Source organism: Salvelinus namaycush, unplaced genomic scaffold, assembly GCF_016432855.1.
Source record: "Salvelinus namaycush isolate Seneca unplaced genomic scaffold, SaNama_1.0 Scaffold96, whole genome shotgun sequence".
In the NCBI taxonomy this organism is placed as follows: Eukaryota; Metazoa; Chordata; class Actinopteri; order Salmoniformes; family Salmonidae; genus Salvelinus; species Salvelinus namaycush.
In genome coordinates this window covers 75,752-94,119 of record NW_024061708.1, presented here as the reverse complement: position 1 = coordinate 94,119, position 18,368 = coordinate 75,752, and the positions used below count along the sequence as shown (strand labels likewise).

Genomic DNA, 18,368 nt, shown 5'->3' with positions numbered 1-18,368 from the left:
GTTAGTTATTCACCTGTCTGTCTCTGTGCTGTTAGTTATTCACCTGTCTGTGCTGTTAGTTATTCACCTGTCTGTCTCTGTGCTGTTAGTTATTCACCTGTCTGTTTCTCTGCTGTTAGTTATTCACCTGTCTGTCTCTGTGCTGTTAGTTATTCACCTGTCTGTCTCTGTGCTGTTAGTTATTCACCTGTCTGTTTCTGTGCTGTTAGTTATTCACCTGTCTGTTTCTCTGCTGTTAGTTATTCACCTGTCTGTCTCTCTGCTGTTAGTTATTCACCTGTCAGTCAGTCTGTCACTACTACATGATTCAATGTACTGGGAAGACTGGGACTGTTGGGATGACTGGGACTGTTGGGATGACTGGGACTGTTGGGATGACTGGGACTGTTGGGAAGACTGGGACTGTTGGGAAGACTGGGACTGTTGGGAAGACTGGGACTGTTGGGATGACTGGGACTGTTGGGATGACTGGGACTGTTGGGATGACTGGGACTGTTGGGATGACTGGGACTGTTGGGAAGACTGGGACTGTTGGGATGACTGGGACTGTTGGGAAGACTGGGACTGTTGGGGAGACTGGGACTGTTGGGATGACTGGGACTGTTGGGATGACTGGGACTGTTGGGAAGACTGGGACTGTTGGGAAGACTGGGACTGTTGGGAAGACTGGGACTGTTGGGAAGACTGGGACTGTTGGGAAGACTGGGACTGTTGGGATGACTGGGACTGTTGGGAAGACTGGGACTGTTGACAGTAGAGTAATGTGTTCATGGTAGACACAGTAACCTGGTCTGGCCTGCAGCATCAAGCTAAACCAATATGGACATTTCAGTTTCTAAACTTGATCATATTTCTAGACCAAGATGAGATATTACATTGAATTGATGTAAGGTGTGGGTAGCGTTTCCCTTATCAGTTTTACCCATGGTCGTTTGCCCATCAAATCAAATCAAATGTATTTATATAGCCCTTCGTACATCAGCTGATATCTCAAAGTGCTGTACAGAAACCCAGCCTAAAACCCCAAACAGCAAGCAATGCAGGTGTAGAAGCACGGTGGCTAGGAAAAACTCCCTAGAAAGGCAGGAACCTAGGAAGAAACCTAGAGAGGAACCAGGCTGAGGGGTGGCCAGTCCTCTTCTGGCTGTGCCGGGTGGAGATTATAACAGAACATGGCCAAGATGTTTAAAATGTTCATAGATGACCAGCAGGTGTTTGCCCATAGTGGTTTGCTCATGGTGGTTTACCCATGGTGGTTTGCCCATGGTGGTTTACCCATGGTGGTTTACCCGTGGTGGTTTGCCCGTGGTGGTTTGCCCGTGGTGGTTTGCCCGTGGTGGTTTGCCCGTGGTGGTTTGCCCGTGGTGGTTTGCCCGTGGTGGTTTGCTCGTGGTGGTTTGCCCGTGGTGGTTTGCCCGTGGTGGTTTGCCCGTGGTGGTTTGCTCGTGGTGGTTTGCCCATGGTGGTTTGCCCATGGTGGTTTACCCATGGTGGTTTGCTCATTCTGTATTGTTTAGTCAGATATCAGTATCGTGTTGCTTTTCTCTTAGCCTGCAGTCTACTGTCTGTGTTGTCTGGCTGCTCTCAGTGCTTAGTAACGTTCTGTCATAATGACATGATGTACAGCTTGTCACTGACTGCATATAAAGCTGTTATGAACTATATCTATCAGATCAGACATGTATATTGTCTTGTCAGATTACAGAAGCGTTTTACTTTCAGTTTCACTCCTAACATAGAGCTACCGTTGTTAACTCTCCTGGTTGTGTCAGTGGGGAGTGAGACAGGGTAGGTTGATGTCTGGCAGCTCTCAGTAACATTGCATCATACCTTCTATCATAATGAATAAGGCTGTTATTTAGGTGTATTACAGGTTATTGCTGCAAATTAAACAGACTAGCCTATATGAACCATCAAGGCCTATCCGATCTGACTTGTTACGGATGTTGTAATTGATGTGTTAATGAGGTCTAATAAGATATGAACCCGGGTCTCCTGTGGTGGGGGGGGATAAAAAACGTCTCGATCATAAGACCAAGATAAAATTGGTGGGGGCTACGTCATCGCGTCATCATGTACAGGTGACTGACTCGTGTCCACTACACCAATTCATGGTGAACAGGTGACCGACTCGTGTCCACTACACCAATTCATGGTGAACAGGTGACTGACTCGTGTCCACTACACCAATTCATGGTGAACACGTACAGGTGACTGACTCGTGTCCACTACACCAATTCATGGTGAACAGGTGACGACTCGTGTCCACTACACCAATTCATGGTGAACAGGTGACTGACTCGTGTCCACTACACCAATTCATGTCCAGTGTCTTCAGAAAGGATTCAAACACTTTGACTTAAATCTGTCAGACGTGTTTACTTGTCAGTTAAAATGATTAGTCAAGATGTCTCAGAAAATGCAGTTTTATAATATTTACAGGCTTTTAGTTGTTTCAGCCTGAACATAGATAGAAATATCTCCTTTTACATCAGTATTCACACCACTGAGTCAATACGTGTTAAAATCACCTTTGGCAGCGATTACAGCTGTGAGTCTTTCTGGGTGAGTCTCTAAGAGCTGTGAGTCTTTCTGGGTGAGTCTCTATGAGCTGTGAGTCTTTCTGGGTGAGTCTCTAAGAGCTGTGAGTCTTTCTGGGTGAGTCTCTAAGAGCTGTGAGGCTTTCTGGGTGAGTCTCTAAGAGCTGTGAGTCTTTCTGGGTAAGTCTCTAAGAGCTGTGGGTCTTTCTGGGTAACTCTCTAAGAGCTGAGGGTCTTTCTGGGTAACTCTCTAAGAGCTGAGGGTCTTTCTGGGTAACTCTCTAAGAGCTGAGGGTCTTTCTGGGTAACTCTCTAAGAGCTGAGGGTCTTTCTGGGTAACTCTCTAAGAGCTGTGAGTCTTTCTGGGTAAGTCTCTAAGAGCTGTGAGTGTTTCTGGGTAAGTCTCTAAGAGCTGTGAGTCTTTCTGGGTGAGTCTCTAAGAGCTGTGAGTCTTTCTGGGTAAATCTCTAAGAGCTGTGAGTCTTTCTGGGTAAATCTCTAAGAGCTGTGAGTCTTTCTGGGTAAGTCTCTAAGAGCTGTGAGTCTTTCTGGGTAAGTCTCTAAGAGCTGTGAGTCTTTCTGGGTAAGTCTCTAAGAGCTGTGAGTCTTTCTGGGTGAGTCTCTAAGAGCTGTGAGTCTTTCTGGGTGAGTCTCTAAGAGCTGTGAGTCTTTCTGGGTGAGTCTCTAAGAGCTGTGAGTCTTTCTGGGTAAGTCTCTAAGAGCTGTGAGTCTTTCTGGGTGAGTCTCTAAGAGCTGTGAGTCTTTCTGGGTAACTCTCTAAGAGCTGTGAGTCTTTCTGGGTAAGTCTCTAAGAGCTTTCCACACCTGGATTGTACAATATTTGCACATTATTCTTTTTTAAATTCTTCAATTTAGGTCAAAAATGTAACTAGGCCACTCAGGAACCCTCACTGTCTTCTTCAAAAGCAACACCACCGTATATTTGGCCTTGTGTTTTAAGTTATTGTCCTGCTGAAAGGTGCATTTGTCTCCCGGTGTCTGTTGGAATGCAGACTGAACCAGGTTTTCCTCTAGGATTTAGCCTGTGCTTAGCTCTATTCCGTTTCTTTTTATCCTAAAAAAACTCCCTAGCCCTTGCTGATGACAAGCATACTCATAACAGCCACTGCCATGCATGAAAATATGAAGAGTGGTACTCGGTACTTGTATTCTTGGCCCCATTTTATGCAATTTTACTTTAGTGTCTTATTGCAAACAGGATTAATGTTTTGGAATATTTGTATTCTGTGCAGGCTTCCATCTTTTCACTCTGTCATTTAGGTTAACATTGTGGAGTAACTCAGTTTTCTCCTACCATAACCATTTAACTCCGTTTTAAAGTCCCCATCGGCCTCATGGTGAAATCCCTGAGCGGTTTCCTTCCTCTCCGGCAACTAAGTTAGGAAGGATACCTGCTCCGGGGGACGTAACCTGCTCCGGGGGACGGTCCTGGACGTAACCTGCTCCGGGGGGCGGTCCTGGACGTAACCTGCTCCGGGGGGGCAGTCCTGGACGTAACCTGTTCCGGGGGGCGGTCCTGGACGTAACCTGCTCCGGGGGACGGTCCTGGACGTAACCTGCTCCGGGGGACGGTCCTGGACGTAACCTGCTCCGGGGGACGGTCCTGGACGTAACCTGCTCCGGGGGACGGTCCTGGACGTAACCTGCTCCGGGGGGCGGTCCTGGACGTAACCTGCTCCGGGGGGCGGTCCTGGACGTAACCTGCTCCGGGGGGCGGTCCTGGACGTAACCTGCTCCGGGGGGCGGTCCTGGACGTAACCTGCTCCGGGGGGCGGTCCTGGACGTAACCTGCTCCGGGGGGCGGTCCTGGACGTAACCTGCTCCGGGGGGCGGTCCTGGACGTAACCTGCTCCGGGGGGCGGTCCTGGACGTAACCTGCTCCGGGGGACGGTCCTGGACGTAACCTGCTCCGGGGGACGGTCCTGGACGTAACCTGCTCCGGGGGACGGCCCATAGGGCAGGAGCCTAAACCTGTTTCTGTAGCGTGAGGAAGCTTGGACTGGCTAGTGGCTAATAAAGTTATGGTTATTGCTCCACATGGACAGATGGGTGTCCTTGTTTATCATTGTTATCAGAGTCTATTTAAAATAGATATTGATTTCTATACTGATGCCCTCTTTTCTGTGTTCCAGCTGTGTTCATGTAGCCTCGTATTTCTCTGTGTTCCAGCTCTGTTCATGTCGCCTCGTATTTCTGTGTTCCAGCTGTGTTCATGTAGCCTCGTATTTCTCTGTGTTCCAGCTCTGTTCATGTAGCCTCGTATTTCTCTGTGTTCCAGCTGTGTTCATGTAGCCTCGTATTTCTCTGTGTTCCAGCTGTGTTCATGTAGCCTCGTATTTCTCTGTGTTCCAGCTGTGTTCATGTAGCCTAGTATTTCTGTGTTCCCATATAATGTCCAGGGTATAACCTAGCCTGGTGGAACCAGCCTGATCACTGTGTTCACCATATAATGTCCAGGGTATAACCTAGCCTGGTGGAACCAGCCTGATCACCATATAATGTCCAGGGTATAACCTAGCCTGGTGGAACCAGCCTGATCACTGTGTTCACCATATAATGTCCAGGGTATAACCTAGCCTGGTGGAACCAGCCTGATCACCATATAATGTCCAGGGTATAACCTAGCCTGGTGGAACCAGCCTGATCACTGTGTTCACCATATAATGTCCAGGGTATAACCTAGCCTGGTGACCATATAATGTCCAGGGTATAACCTAGCCTGGTGGAACCAGCCTGATCACCATATAATGTCCAGGGTATAACCTAGCCTGGTGGAACCAGCCTGATCACCATATAATGTCCAGGGTATAACCTAGCCTGGTGGAACCAGCCTGATCACCATATAATGTCCAGGGTATAACCTAGCCTGGTGGAACCAGCCTGATCACCATATAATGTCCAGGGTATAACCTAGCCTGGTGGAACCAGCCTGATCACTGTGTTCACCATATAATGTCCAGGGTATAACCTAGCCTGGTAGAACCAGCCTGATCACCATATAATGTCCAGGGTCTAACCTAGCCTGGTGGAACCAGCCTGATCACCATATAATGTCCAGGGTATAACCTAGCCTGGTGGAACCAGCCTGATCACCATATAATGTCCAGGGTATAACCTAGCCTGGTGGAACCAGCCTGATCACTGTGTTCACCATATAATGTCCAGGGTATAACCTAGCCTGGTGGAACCAGCCTGATCACCATATAATGTCCAGGGTATAACCTAGCCTGGTAGAACCAGCCTGATCACTGTGTTCACCATATAATGTCCAGGGTATAACCTAGCCTGGTGGAACCAGCCTGATCACCATATAATGTCCAGGGTATAACCTAGCCTGGTGGAACCAGCCTGATCACCATATAATGTCCAGGGTCTAACCTAGCCTGGTAGAACCAGCCTGATCACTGTGTTCACCATATAATGTCCAGGGTATAACCTAGCCTGGTGGAACCAGCCTGATCACCATATAATGTCCAGGGTATAACCTAGCCTGGTGGAACCAGCCTGATCACTGTGTTCACCATATAATGTCCAGGGTATAACCTAGCCTGGTAGAACCAGCCTGATCACCATATAATGTCCAGGGTCTAACCTAGCCTGGTGGAACCAGCCTGATCACCATATAATGTCCAGGGTATAACCTAGCCTGGTGGAACCAGCCTGATCACCATATAATGTCCAGGGTATAACCTAGCCTGGTGGAACCAGCCTGATCACTGTGTTCACCATATAATGTCCAGGGTATAACCTAGCCTGGTGGAACCAGCCTGATCACCATATAATGTCCAGGGTATAACCTAGCCTGGTGGAACCAGCCTGATCACCATATAATGTCCAGGGTATAACCTAGCCTGGTGGAACCAGCCTGATCACCATATAATGTCCAGGGTATAACCTAGCCTGGTGGAACCAGCCTGATCACCATATAATGTCCAGGGTATAACCTAGCCTGGCGGAACCAGCCTGATCACCATATAATGTCCAGGGTATAACCTAGCCTGGTGGAACCAGCCTGATCACCATATCATGTCCAGGGTATAACCTAGCCTGGTAGAACCAGCCTGATCACTGTGCACCAATCTTTCACTCTACCTGAAGTGAAATAGAAAGGTCAATGCAGCGATCTGGTTGGTTCCACCAGGCTAATCACAACCACCATTGATAATGTAATCAGTACTCCGTGTGTGTGTGTGTGTGTGTGTGTGTGTGTGTGTGTGTGTGTGTGTGTGTGTGTGTGTGACACCGACCAGTATATCTGATAGAGAATGGTCAGGAGCTGTTCTACACTGCTGTGCCCATCAACGAGGCTCTGGCAAAGACCTCACCTCTTGTCTGCTCTCCAATGGGGAAAACAGTATTAGGTGTGTTTAGTTTAATCTGTTTCAACATAGCTCATATCTGACACACAAACAGGTACTATCTTAACTGCCATTGGTTATAGAACAGTGACTGTGTGTATGTGTTCACTGAAATATATATGGAGCCAGCACATGGAGACTTGATGTGAGGAAGTCCAGGCTGACAGACAGGCTAGATACTGATGTCTCTGAATGGACAGAGACCTGGCACTCTGACAGACAGGCTAGATACTGATGTCTCTGAATGGAGAGAGACCTGGCACTCTGACAGACAGGCTAGATACTGATGTCTCTGAATGGAGAGAGACCTGGCACTCTGACAGGCTAGATACTGATGTCTCTGAATGGAGAAAGACCTGACACTCTGACAGACAGGCTAGATACTGATGTCTCTGAATGGACAGAGACCTGGCACTCTGACAGACAGGCTAGATACTGATGTCTCTGAATGGAGAGAGACCTGGCACTCTGACAGACAGGCTAGATACTGATGTCTCTGAATGGAGAGAGACCTGACACTCTGACAGACAGGCTAGATACTGATGTCTCTGAATGGACAGAGACCTCACACTCTGACAGACAGGCTAGATACTGATGTCTCTGAATGGACAGAGACCTGGCACTCTGACAGACAGGCTAGATACTGATGTCTCTGAATGGAGAGAGACCTGGCACTCTGACAGGCTAGATACTGATGTCTCTGAATGGAGAAAGACCTGACACTCTGGCAGACAGGCTAGATACTGATGTCTCTGAATGGAGAAAGACCTGGCACTCTGACAGACAGGCTAGATACTGATGTCTCTGATACTGATGTCTCTGAATGGAGAGAGACCTGGCACTGACAGACAGGCTAGATACTGATGTCTCTGAATGGACAGAGACCTCACACTCTGACAGACAGGCTAGATACTGATGTATCTGATACTGATGTCTCTGATATGGCTGGTATGACCACTCTGACATGTTACCATGGTAACCCCATTATCACCAGACAGGCTGGTATGACCACTCTGACATGTTACCACAGTAACCCCATTATCACCAGACAGGCTGGTATGACCACTCTGACATGTTACCACAGTAACCCCATTATCACCAGACAGGCTGGTATGACCACTCTGACATGTTACCACGGTAACCCCATTATCACCAGACAGGCTGGTATGACCACTCTGACATGTTACCATGGTAACCCCATTATCACCAGACAGGCTGGTATGACCACTCTGACATGTTACCATGGTTTTGCCATTTTAACCAGACAGAATGACAATAAACGATGAAAGGTGCACATTGTTATTGTAATAGAACACTGCTTCTATGGTATTAGAGTGTCTTCAGAAAGTAGACTTTTCCCACATTTTATTGTTACAGCCTGCACTTAAAATGGGTTGAATTTAGTTCTTTGTCCCTGGACTACACACAATTCCACTTTCACATCATGGGGTATTGTGTTTTTTAGAAATGTTTACAAATTCATAAAAAATTTAAAGCTGAAATGTCTTGAGTCAATAAGTATTCAACCCCTTTGTTAGGAAGGATAAGGAGCCTAAATAAGTTCAGGAGTAAAAATGTGCTTAACAAGTCACATAATAAGTTGTATGGACTCAGTGTTCAATAATAGTGTTTAACATGATATTTAAGTGAATACCTCTGTACCCCACAAATACAATTATCTGTAAGGTCCCTCAGTCGTGCAGTGAACATAGATTCAACCACAAAGACCAATGGAGGTTTTCCAAAACCTCGCAAAGAAGGGCACCTATTGGTAGATGGGTTAAAATAAAAAGCAGACATTGAATATCCCTTTGAGCATGGTGAAGTTATTAATTACACTTTGGATGGTGTATCAATACACACAGTCACTACAAAGATACAGGCGTCCTTCCTATCTTAGTTGCCGGAGAGGAAGGAAACCGGTCAGGGATTTCACCATGAGGCCAATGGGGACTTTAAAACAGAGTTCAATGGTTGTGGTAGGAGAAAACTGAGTTACTCCACAATGTTAATCTAAATGACAGAGTGAAAAGATGGAAGCCTGCACAGAGTACAAATATTCTAAAACATTAATCCTGTTTGCAATAAGACACTAAAGTAAAACTGCATAAAATGGGGCCAAGAAGTAAACTTTATGTCCTGAATACAAAGCGTTATGTTTGGGGCAAACACAACACATCACCGAGTACCACTCTTCATATTTTCATGCATGGCAGTGGCTGCATCATGTTATGGGTATGCTTGTCATCGGCAAGAACTAGGGAGTTGTTCAGGATAAAAAGAAACGGAATAGAGCTAAGCACAGGCAAAATCCTAGAGGAAAACCTGGTTCAGTCTGCTTTCCAACAGACACTGGGGAGACAAATTCACCTTTCAGCAGGACAATAACCTAAAACACAAGGCCAAATCTACACTGGAGTTGTTTACCAAGAAGACAGTGAGGGTCCCTGAGTGGAATAGTTAGAGTTTTGACTTAAATCGGCTTGAAAATCTATGGTAAGACTTAAATATATTTCTGTATTTCGTTTTCACAATTTTCTAAAATCATGTTTTCACTTTGTCATTATGGGTATTGTGTGTAAATTGAGGGGGATAAGAACTGTTTTGATTTCAGGCTGTGGCACAACAAAATGTGTAATAAGTCGAGGGGTATGAATACTTTCTGAAGGCTCTGTATGTAAATAGTTTATTCTACATTTGGTATATCCTATAGCACAACACTTAGTTTATAATATCTAAATAAATTCAGCGATTGCGTTCTTCTCATATTATTCTGTAGGACCTTTTCAAAGCGTCCTCCGACACGTCTGCCTGTAGTTATCGAACTGCACCTGCAGGAGGTGTGTTTGTTGTGACTGAGTGGAGGGGAAACTGCTGCCAGAAAGGTTCTGACAGAGGGGCGTGTCTTGGTGGTGGCAAGGACACACCCAAGAAAACACCCACAACAAACCACACCCCCAAGCCAACTCACGTTTGGCTTCTGTCATGGCCGCCAGCATTTCTTGAGGAGCAAGCCAATGTATTTCTCTGTGTGTTTCAGCTGTGTTAAATTATATTGCCAATGTATTTCTCTGTGTGTTTCAGCTGTGTTATATTATATAGCCTGTGTGTTATATAGCCAATGTATTTCTGTCTGTTTCAGCTATGTTATATAGCCAATGTATTTCTGTCTGTTTCAGCTATGTTATATAGCCAATGTATTTCTCTGTGTGTTTCAGCTGTGTTATATTATATAGCCAATGTATTTCTCTGTGTGTTTCAGCTGTGTTATATTATATAGCCAATGTATTTCTCTGTGTGTTTCAGCTGTGTTATATTATATAGCCAATGTATTTCTCTGTGTGTTTCAGCTGTGTTATATTATATAGCCGATGTATTTCTCTGTGTGTTTCAGCTGTGTTGGTGTGGATGAAGACGAGGCTCCAGACATCGACATCTACCACTGTCCCAACTGTGAGAAAACCGATGGAAAATCCACCAGTAGGTCTTTCTGTCCGTCTCTCTGGCGTACCTACTCTCGTCCTGTGGTCTTTCTGTCCGTCTCTCTGGCGTACCTACTCTCGTCCTGTGGTCTTTCTGTCCCGTCTCTCTGGCGTACCTACTCTCGTCCTGTGGTCTTTCTGTCCGTCTCTCTGGCGTACCTACTCTCGTCCTGTGGTCTTTCTGTCCGTCTCTCTGGCGTACCTACTCTCGTCCTGTGGTCTTTCTGTCCGTCTCTCTGGCGTACCTACTCTCGTCCTGTGGTCTTTCTGTCCGTCTCTCTGGCGTACCTACTCTCGTCCTGTGGTCTTTCTGTCCGTCTCTCTGGCGTACCTACTCTCGTCCTGTGGTCTTTCTGTCCGTCTCTCTGGCGTACCTACTCTCGTCCTGTGGTCTTTCTGTCCGTCTCTCTGGCGTACCTACTCTCGTCCTGTGGTCTTTCTGTCCGTCTCTCTGGCGTACCTACTCTCGTCCTGTGGTCTTTCTGTCCGTCTCTCTGGCGTACCTACTCTCGTCCTGTGGTCTTTCTGTCCCGTCTCTCTGGCGTACCTACTCTCGTCCTGTGGTCTTTCTGTCCCGTCTCTCTGGCGTACCTACTCTCGTCCTGTGGTCTTTCTGTCCGTCTCTCTGGCGTACCTACTCTCGTCCTGTGGTCTTTCTGTCCGTCTCTCTGGCGTACCTACTCTCGTCCTGTGGTCTTTCTGTCCCGTCTCTCTGGCGTACCTACTCTCGTCCTGTGGTCTTTCTGTCCCGTCTCTCTGGCGTACCTACTCTCGTCCTGTGGTCTTTCTGTCCGTCTCTCTGGCGTACCTACTCTCGTCCTGTGGTCTTTCTGTCCGTCTCTCTGGCGTACCTACTCTCGTCCTGTGGTCTTTCTGTCCCGTCTCTCTGGCGTACCTACTCTCGTCCTGTGGTCTTTCTGTCCGTCTCTCTGGCGTACCTACTCTCGTCCTGTGGTCTTTCTGTCCGTCTCTCTGGCGTACCTACTCTCGTCCTGTGGTCTTTCTGTCCCGTCTCTCTGGCGTACCTACTCTCGTCCTGTGGTCTTTCTGTCCGTCTCTCTGGCGTACCTACTCTCGTCCTGTGGTCTTTCTGTCCGTCTCTCTGGCGTACCTACTCTCGTCCTGTGGTCTTTCTGTCCGTCTCTCTGGCGTACCTACTCTCGTCCTGTGGTCTTTCTGTCCGTCTCTCTGGCGTACCTACTCTCGTCCTGTGGTCTTTCTGTCCGTCTCTCTGGCGTACCTACTCTCGTCCTGTGGTCTTTCTGTCCGTCTCTCTGGCGTACCTACTCTCGTCCTGTGGTCTTTCTGTCCGTCTCTCTGGCGTACCTACTCTCGTCCTGTGGTCTTTCTGTCCGTCTCTCTGGCGTACCTACTCTCGTCCTGTGGTCTTTCTGTCCCGTCTCTCTGGCGTACCTACTCTCGTCCTGTGGTCTTTCTGTCCGTCTCTCTGGCGTACCTACTCTCGTCCTGTGGTCTTTCTGTCCGTCTCTCTGGCGTACCTACTCTCGTCCTGTGGTCTTTCTGTCCGTCTCTCTGGCGTACCTACTCTCGTCCTGTGGTCTTTCTGTCCGTCTCTCTGGCGTACCTACTCTCGTCCTGTGGTCTTTCTGTCCGTCTCTCTGGCGTACCTACTCTCGTCCTGTGGTCTTTCTGTCCGTCTCTCTGGCGTACCTACTCTCGTCCTGTGGTCTTTCTGTCCCGTCTCTCTGGCGTACCTACTCTCGTCCTGTGGTCTTTCTGTCCCGTCTCTCTGGCGTACCTACTCTCGTCCTGTGGTCTTTCTGTCCCGTCTCTCTGGCGTACCTACTCTCGTCCTGTGGTCTTTCTGTCCCGTCTCTCTGGCGTACCTACTCTCGTCCTGTGGTCTTTCTGTCCCGTCTCTCTGGCGTACCTACTCTCGTCCTGTGGTCTTTCTGTCCGTCTCTCTGGCGTACCTACTCTCGTCCTGTGGTCTTTCTGTCCGTCTCTCTGGCGTACCTACTCTCGTCCTGTGGTCTTTCTGTCCCGTCTCTCTGGCGTACCTACTCTCGTCCTGTGGTCTTTCTGTCCGTCTCTCTGGCGTACCTACTCTCGTCCTGTGGTCTTTCTGTCCCGTCTCTCTGGCGTACCTACTCTCGTCCTGTGGTCTTTCTGTCCCGTCTCTCTGGCGTACCTACTCTCGTCCTGTGGTCTTTCTGTCCGTCTCTCTGGCGTACCTACTCTCGTCCTGTGGTCTTTCTGTCCCGTCTCTCTGGCGTACCTACTCTCGTCCTGTGGTCTTTCTGTCCGTCTCTCTGGCGTACCTACTCTCGTCCTGTGGTCTTTCTGTCCGTCTCTCTGGCGTACCTACTCTCGTCCTGTGGTCTTTCTGTCCCGTCTCTCTGGCGTACCTACTCTCGTCCTGTGGTCTTTCTGTCCCGTCTCTCTGGCGTACCTACTCTCGTCCTGTGGTCTTTCTGTCCGTCTCTCTGGCGTACCTACTCTCGTCCTGTGGTCTTTCTGTCCGTCTCTCTGGCGTACCTACTCTCGTCCTGTCATACCTGCAGTCCTCCAGGCTGACACTACACAGGGTTTCATTAATTAGTGCACACCGTAGCCAATAAGAGTTTCTTATTGGAGAGGTTCAGGAAGTCTTTCCCCATTCAGGTCTGTTTGGTTCAAACCCCTAACCCTGTGGTGTCTAGTCAATAGGACCCTGTGGTGTCTAGTCAGTAAGACCCTGTGGTGTCTAGTCAATAGGACCCTGTGGTGTCTAGTCAATAGGACCCTGTGGTGTCTAGTCAATAGGACCCTGTGGTGTCTAGTCAATAGGACCCTGTGGTGTCTAGTCAATAGGACCCTGTGGTGTCTAGTCAATAGGACCCTGTGGTGTCTAGTCAGTAGGACCCTGTGGTGTCTAGTCAATAGGACCCTGTGGTGTCTGGTCAATAGGACCCTGTGGTGTCTAGTCAATAGGACCCTGTGGTGTCTAGTCAATAGGACCCTGTGGTGTCTAGTCAATAGGACCCTGTGGTGTCTAGTCAATAGGACCCTGTGGTGTCTAGTCAATAGGACCCTGTGGTGTCTAGTCAATAGGACCCTGTGGTGTCTAGTCAATAGGACCCTGTGGTGTCTAGTCAATAGGACCCTGTGGTGTCTAGTCAATAGGACCCTGCGGTGTCTAGTCAGTAAGACCCTGCGGTGTCTAGTCAATAGGACCCTGCGGTGTCTAGTCAATAGGACCCTGCGGTGTCTAGTTAATAGGACCCTGCGGTGTCTAGTCAATAGGACCCTGCGGTGTCTAGTCAATAGGACCCTGTGGTGTCTAGTCAATAGGACCCTGTGGTGTCTAGTTAATAGGACCCTGCGGTGTCTAGTCAATAGGACCCTGCGGTGTCTAGTCAATAGGACCCTGTGGTGTCTAGTCAATAGGACCCTGTGGTGTCTAGGCAATAGGACCCTGTGGTGTCTAGGCAATTGGACCCTGTGGTGTCTAGGCAATTGGACCCTGTGGTGTCTAGTCAATAGGACCCTGTGGTGTCTAGTCAATAGGACCCTGTGGTGTCTAGTCAATAGGACCCTGTGGTGTCTAGTCAATAGGACCCTGTGGTGTCTAGTCAATAGGACCCTGTGGTGTCTAGTCAATAGGACCCTGTGGTGTCTAGTCAATAGGACCCTGTGGTGTCTAGTCAATAGGACCCTGTGGTGTCTAGTCAATAGGACCCTGTGGTGTCTAGTCAATAGGACCCTGTGGTGTCTAGTCAATAGGACCCTGTGGTGTCTAGTCAATAGGACCCTGTGGTGTCTAGTTAATAGGACCCTGTGGTGTCTAGGCAATAAGACCCTGTTGTGTCTAGGCAATAAGACCCTGTTGTGTCTAGTCAATAGGACCCTGCGGTGTCTAGTTAATAGGACCCTGTGGTGTCTAGTCAATAGGACCCTGTGGTGTCTAGTTAATAGGACCCTGTGGTGTCTAGGCAATAAGACCCTGTTGTGTCTAGTCAATAGGACCCTGCGGTGTCTAGTTAATAGGACCCTGTGGTGTCTAGTCAATAGGACCCTGTGGTGTCTAGTCAATAGGACCCTGTGGTGTCTAGTCAATAGGACCCTGTGGTGTCTAGTCAATAGGACCCTGTGGTGTCTAGTCAATAGGACCCTGTGGTGTCTAGGCAATAAGACCCTGTGGTGTCTAGTCAATAGGACCCTGTGGTGTCTAGTCAATAGGACCCTGTGGTGTCTAGGCAATAAGACCCTGTGGTGTCTAGTCAATAGGACCCTGTGGTGTCTAGTCAATAGGACCCTGTGGTGTCTGGTCAATAGGACCCTGACCCTGTGGTGTCTAGTCAATAGGACCCTGTGGCGTCTAGTCAATAGGACCCTGTGGCGTCTAGTCAATAGGACCCTGTGGCGTCTAGTCAATAGGACCCTGTGGCGTCTAGGCAATAGGACCCTGTGGTGTCTAGTCAATAGGACCCTGTGGTGTCTAGTCAATAGGACCCTGTGGCGTCTAGTCAATAGGACCCTGTGGCGTCTAGTCAATAGGACCCTGTGGCGTCTAGTCAATAGGACCCTGTGGCGTCTAGTCAATAGGACCCTGTGGTGTCTGGTCAATAGGACCCTGTGGCGTCTAGGCAATAGGACCCTGTGGTGTCTAGTCAATAGGACCCTGTGGTGTCTAGTCAATAGGACCCTGTGGTGTCTAGTCAATAGGACCCTGTGGCGTCTAGTCAATAGGACCCTGTGGCGTCTAGTCAGTAGGACCCTGTTGCGTCTAGTCAGTAGGACCCTGTGGTGTCTGGTCAATAAGACCCTGTGGTGTCTAGTCAATAGGACCCTGTGGTGTCTGGTCAATAAGACCCTGTGGTGTCTAGTCAGTAAGACCCTGTGGCGTCTAGTCAATAGGACCCTGTGGCGTCTAGTCAGTAGGACCCTGTTGCGTCTGGTCAGTAGGACCCTGTGGTGATGTTATTTTATTATTGTCTCACATTACATATATTTTGTTGTTGTTCCTAATGGTGGTGTTTGTGTTCATGTGTGTTAATATTTTTGTTTTCTTTTAGTGAAAAATAAGAAAAGGAATAAACAGGACACGGGACAGAGAGGAGACATCCGAGCTGTTCAGAACGGCAGTCAGGTGTTCATCAAGGAGCTCCGCAGTCGCACCTTCCCCAGGTAAACAACTGTGTGTGTTGTCTCTATGTGTACTAATACATCTCAGACAGGATAATCAGACTGTACTAATACATCTCAGACAAGATAATCAGACTGTACTAATACATCCCAGACAGGATAATCAGACTGTACTAATACATCTCAGACAGGATAATCAGACTGTACTAATACATCTCAGACAGGATAATCAGACTGTACTAATACATCTCAGACAGGATAATCAGACTGTACTAATACATCTCAGACAAGATAATCAGACTGTACTAATACATCCCAGACAGGATAATCAGACTGTACTAATACATCTCAGACAGGATAATCAGACTGTACTAATACATCTCAGACAGGATAATCAGACTGTACTAATACATCTCAGACAGGATAATCAGACTGTACTAATACATCTCAGACAGGATAATCAGACTGTACTAATACATCTCAGACAGGATAATCAGACTGTACTAATACATCTCAGACAAGATAATCAGACTGTACTAATACATCTCAGACAGGATAATCAGACTGTACTAATACATCTCAGACAGGATAATCAGACTGTACTAATACATCCCAGACAGGATAATCAGACTGTACTAATACATCTCAGACAGGATAATCAGACTGTACTAATACATCTCAGACAGGATAATCAGACTGTACTAATACATCTCAGACAGGATAATCAGACTGTACTAATACATCTCAGACAGGATAATCAGACTGTACTAATACATCTCAGACAAGATAATCAGACTGTACTAATACATCCCAGACAGGATAATCAGACTGTACTAATACATCTCAGACAGGATAATCAGACTGTACTAATACATCTCAGACAGGATAATCAGACTGTACTAATACATCTCAGACAGGATAATCAGACTGTACTAATACATCTCAGACAGGATAATCAGACTGTACTAATACATCTCAGACAAGATAATCAGACTGTACTAATACATCCCAGACAGGATAATCAGACTGTACTAATACATCTAAGACAGGATAATCAGACTGTACTAATACATCTGACAGGATAATCAGACTGTACTAATACATCTCAGACAGGATAATCAGACTGTACTAATACATCTCAGACAGGATAATCAGACTGTACTAATACATCTCAGACAGGATAATCAGACTGTACTAATACATCCCAGACAGGATAATCAGACTGTACTAATACATCCCAGACAGGATAATCAGACTGTACTAATACATCTCAGACAGGATAATCAGACTGTACTAATACATCTCAGACAGGATAATCAGACTGTACTAATACATCTCAGACAGGATAATCAGACTAGGATAATACATCTCAGACAGGATAATCAGACTAGGATAATACATCTCAGACAGGATAATCAGACTGTACTAATACATCCCAGAGCGGTCTCAACAGTAGCTGATTGAACAGGACTTGTTCATCTAGTGTGGTCATTATAGACAGGTGGTGATTTTAGAATGTAAACCTTGGTGGGGCAAACCCACAACAGTAAACAATACATTAATTGCACTATAACGGTGACAAACGGTGCCCACAAACTGTTAAGGTCTACATAAAGCTGTCCCAGAGTCCTAACAGCAGAGTCCCAACACCTTACCACTGCTACCCCTGAGCCTCAGTGGAGCCTTGTCTGGCAGCGAAACAGTTCATTCAGCCTCATTTACTGCCTTTAAAAAAAAACATAGCTGATATGGCTGACTTGCTTAAACAAATGTGGTTTCTACTGACAATTACGATGTACAAACTATGGTATAAGGGGAAGACAAGCGCATAAGAGGCAATCCGTAATTTCGATTAAGACATTAATGAGCGAGTGACGACGGACCTAGTCAATATAACTATTTGTTTGGCACTTTTGAAATGAACAGCGACAGAATTCAGAACTTTGGCTGCTCTTACAGTATTCTCCCTCTACACCAAGTCAGAACCGGAGAATAAATAAAGGGGGCATAAAAGCAGACAATGAAAGCTCTTACAATATTCAATGATTACATTTCTCAAAAACAGGTTAAAGGCTACATGTGCACCACCAAGTCAGAACATTAGGTGAAATGAAGAGGGGTAAATAGACCAAATTATTAGGGTGAAGCACATGGGCTACTAACAGCTTACTATACAACATACACTTAGTATTACTTTCTTAGCTACAGTATACATATCTACCTGGCATATTACATCATTTATGCAGCAGCATACAATACATTTTTGGACTCATCTTGTTTTGCTGTGCTCACTTGTCATCAAAGTCTGACATTCTCTGGATTTATGGCGCTTTCAAGACAACTGGGAACTCGGAAAAAACGAGGTTGAATCATGATGACGTCAGTGATCTTCAGGTCGGAGCTCTAGAAAGAGGCCCGAGTTCCCAACTGACAATTCTGAGTTGGATGACCGTTTTTTTCTGAGTTCCCAGTTGTCTTGAACTCACTGAAATCGGATTTCCCACTTCTGAGTTTCCAGTTGTTTTGAAAGCGGCAGAAGTCATGCTGGATTGACACCATGGCCAATGTTGAATGGTTATCCTTTTAAGCCTGAAAAAGAGACCCTTAAACCCAGACTTGAACTACACAGCCACTCCACTGAATAGCAGGCTAGTGATTGCTTTGCAATGCTTGCAGTTAGCCACCGATTCCTTCCAAATTCATTGTTGAATTTGCGATTTCCAACTTGTTGTGTAATCTTTATGCTGACATGGATGTGTGCCTTACAAACTATGGTCATTGTAATTATTGCCGATGAGCACCGGTACGTTTTATCTATAATTTCTCTTCATATGACAAGGATTGAAAAGGATTAGCCAGTAGGTTGTCGACTTGATTCA

General features: G+C 46.9%; 1 protein-coding gene across 1 annotated transcript in view; it reads left to right on the top strand.

Moving 5' to 3' along the window:
- Positions 1-18,368, top strand: part of LOC120043569 (lysine-specific demethylase phf2-like) — a gene marked incomplete at its 3' end in the record, with an annotated part of 83,501 nt that overhangs the window by 4,941 nt on the left and 60,192 nt on the right. The window contains exons 2-3 of the mRNA XM_038988125.1: positions 10,314-10,399; positions 15,420-15,531. Of these exons, the coding sequence (XP_038844053.1) occupies positions 10,314-10,399; positions 15,420-15,531 (198 nt within the window). The remainder of the gene's footprint in view (positions 1-10,313; positions 10,400-15,419; positions 15,532-18,368) is intronic.